At 36.5% G+C, this 3,042-nt stretch overlaps 1 protein-coding gene across 1 annotated transcript; it reads left to right on the top strand.

Moving 5' to 3' along the window:
• The first annotated feature begins 592 nt into the window (after positions 1 to 592).
• Positions 593 to 2,720, top strand: LOC139854765 (uncharacterized). The gene is made up of 2 exons (XM_071844049.1): positions 593 to 1,536; positions 2,651 to 2,720. The coding sequence occupies exons 1-2, from the start codon at positions 593 to 595 to the stop codon at positions 2,718 to 2,720; spliced, it is 1,014 nt and encodes a 337-aa protein (XP_071700150.1).
• Positions 2,721 to 3,042: the final 322 nt, after the last annotated feature.

Genomic DNA, 3,042 nt, shown 5'->3' with positions numbered 1-3,042 from the left:
TGATGATCGATGAACATTTAGAAAGGTATACGGATCATGAATCTGTTCTTCGTTTGTTGTATGAATCACCAAAAAGAATTATGAATTTGACTCATAATGATGACGATGATATAGCACTCGTGACAGTAGCAGCAAAGTACATATTTGTCTTTATAAAAAGACGAATTATCCTCACATGCATAGCACATGTCATGACTTAACGGATATTTTTAACGGATGGTTGACGGAGGAACTCTGTATGTTTAAATGAGATAATGGAAGGATGCTGTAAGCAGGAAAAAAAACTGAAGGGATGCTGTTTCCTATTTGGTGTATAATTGAAGGACCAACGGCACAAAAAAGTCTAACTAGTAAATAAAATCGAAGTAAAAAACATTGGTCTACACATAATAGGTTCTATTTTTCCTTGGTCATTTTTCTTAAAATCGAAGTAAAAAGTCTAACTAGTAAATAAAATCGAAGTAAAAAACATTTGTCTACACATATAATAGGTTCTCTTTTTCCTTGAAGTCATTTTTCTTAAACCGCAAACATTTTATGTACAATCACACGTTCAACCACGTTAAATTATATTGCATTCAACTTATGTGTCATGTCAACTTATGGGAATGGGGGGCTAAATATTGGGTCTTTAAAAGGGAAAAATCTTGCTTTATTGGGAAAATGGTGGTGGAGGTTTAAAACCGAAACCAACTCTTTTTGGGTCAAAATAATTCGTAGCATTTACGGTCCGAGTGGCGGCTTGGAAATTGGGAGTGATCTTGGTCATTCCCCGTCTTCAGGCGCTTGGAAAAATATTATCATTGCAGGTAATCTAATTGAAGATCTTAATATTCCGTTTCGGAATACTTTCTCTAAAAGTGTTGGAAACGGGTCAAGCACATCCTTTTGGAACGAGCAGTGGATCGGCAACAATAAATTAAGTGAAAGGTTTCCGCGTCTTTATAGGCTGGAGAAGTCACCAGATGCACTTATCCGAGATCGCATTGACACGTCTGAACCAAATTCTGTCTTTGCATGGGACTGGTCTCGGGTCCCGGGTGGACGCACTGCAGGCGAGCTGCAGAATTTAATTAGTATGCTTTCCGAATTCGTGTTTGATTCAGGAAGTGTAGACAAGTGGAAGTGGTCCTTAAACTCAAATGGTATCTTCACTGTTAAGGTTCTGTCCTCACATCTCGATGAACAAATTCTATCGGGTAATACTTATTTGAACGAAACTCTTCGCAACAATTTGGTTCCAAAAAAACTTGAGATCTTTGCATGGAGGGTTTTGAAGTATCGGATCCCCGTTCGATTAGAACTCGACAAACGGGGTATTGATCTCCATACCGTTCGGTGCCCAATTTGTGATGACGATTTAGAAAGTGTGGAGCATTCCTTAATCTTTTGCAACATTTCAATGGATATTTGGTGTAGAGTCTTTAATTGGTGGCGGCTAGGTAACTTCTCAAATCTAAGCATTAGTGAAATTCTTCGAGGAAACGCTTCGGTTCCAATGACTAGCTTCGGGAGATTAATATGGCAAGCGGTCGAGTGGGTTTGCGTCTACTACATTTGGAAGAATCGCAACAATTTAGTCTTTCGCGGGAAATCATGGACAACCCCGGTTATGTTGAATGAGATCCAAATCAAATCCTTCGAGTGGATCTCAAATCGATCGCGCAAAAAGAACTTCGATTGGACTACATGGTTGAGTGATCCTAGCATTTATCTGTCATCTATATAATTGTATGTTTGTCTCGTGTTCCTAGTGGGTTTGCTTCGTGTATTTGTTTTGGGTATGTCTCGTGTGTCATCTATATATTTGTATGTATGTCTCGTGTCGTGTGTCTAGTGAGTTTACTTCTGTTTGCTTGCTGTCTCTGCAAGCTTCTGTTGTAAATATCGTGGTCTTTGAGTAGCCTGGGCTGGCATTTTTGGCCCTCTGCTCCTTGTGTTGTTTCTTTCCTTTGATAATGATATCCTGCTTTTCAAAAAAAAAAAAATTATATTGCATTCAATTACTATTTATTTACTATGCTACTCTAAATAATTAACAAAAGCCTTAACCTTGTGATAAATTAAACCTTAACATGTACTTCGTAATTCGGGTACTAGCAGATTCCACAAACAAACAGTGAATGATTCATCATCTTTATCAAAAAAGTATGTTAATGTTATTATGTTACTAGAAAAAAAATGTTATTATGTTACTAGAAGAATGAATGAATGATAAAGAATAAGTATTTAGTGATCTAAATTATATATGCTAACAAAGATAAACTTTGATCAAATGAATTAGTGGCACGCTAACGTTATCATCGGGATATTTTCCGATGATGGTCCCGGAGTGTGGGGCCCAGTCGCCACTGTACACGCGTCAACACCGAGCACTCACATAGAAGTGACCCGCTTTCTCCCGCAAAAAAGAATCGAACAAAGTGGAACCCATGGTACCCCACCACACAAACAATCAATCAAATAACTATGTCTTTTAACAAATCTAATATATACATTTTCAGAACACTACATTAATTTTGCTAAGAAATTGTACAAGTTAATTACTGTATATGAGTTATTATATCTTGGTGACAATAGTTTATGATCTGAAAATAGCAATTTCCTTTTTTTTCAAAAACTAAACTTTTTTGACTTTATTTTATAACAGCCGTGTTGGACGCAACTCCACGATTGAGAGAGATAGGTGGGGCCAGATGGTCCCACGTGGCGCTTTGTAATACATAGCTTAAAGTCAAGAAAATCTCCAATCAGATGCGAGCCGTGTGTCGATTGGTAACTGGATAAATAATCATTTTATCCTAAACTGTATCGTATTAATAAACACGTGTCAATTACTTATTCATTTATCATATAACAATTGCTTAGTAAAATTGCATTAAAAGATAGGAGTAACATTATATTATACATATATACAGCAAATTTGAGTTTGAGTTACTATTTATGAATAGTAATCAACTTTATGCTTAGAGGAGTTGTACATTACGTTTAAATCGTTGTACCAACTAGCACCTTTTATCACCAAATGTCAAACATCCTAAA

The sequence above is a fragment of the Rutidosis leptorrhynchoides genome, chromosome 6, assembly GCF_046630445.1.
Source record: "Rutidosis leptorrhynchoides isolate AG116_Rl617_1_P2 chromosome 6, CSIRO_AGI_Rlap_v1, whole genome shotgun sequence".
NCBI classification, from domain to species: Eukaryota; Viridiplantae; Streptophyta; class Magnoliopsida; order Asterales; family Asteraceae; genus Rutidosis; species Rutidosis leptorrhynchoides.
Note: the sequence above shows the minus strand (reverse complement) of the source record. Positions and strands in the feature narration are given on the sequence as shown.

Coding starts and splice junctions, on each gene's coding strand:
- LOC139854765 (XM_071844049.1), top strand. CDS start 593: ATGTCAACTTATGGGAATGGGGGGCTAAATATTGGGTCTTTAAAAGGG. Junction 1,537..2,650: donor TTAATATGGCAAGCGGTCGA/GTGGGTTTGCGT, acceptor ATTTTATAACAG/CCGTGTTGGACGCAACTCCA.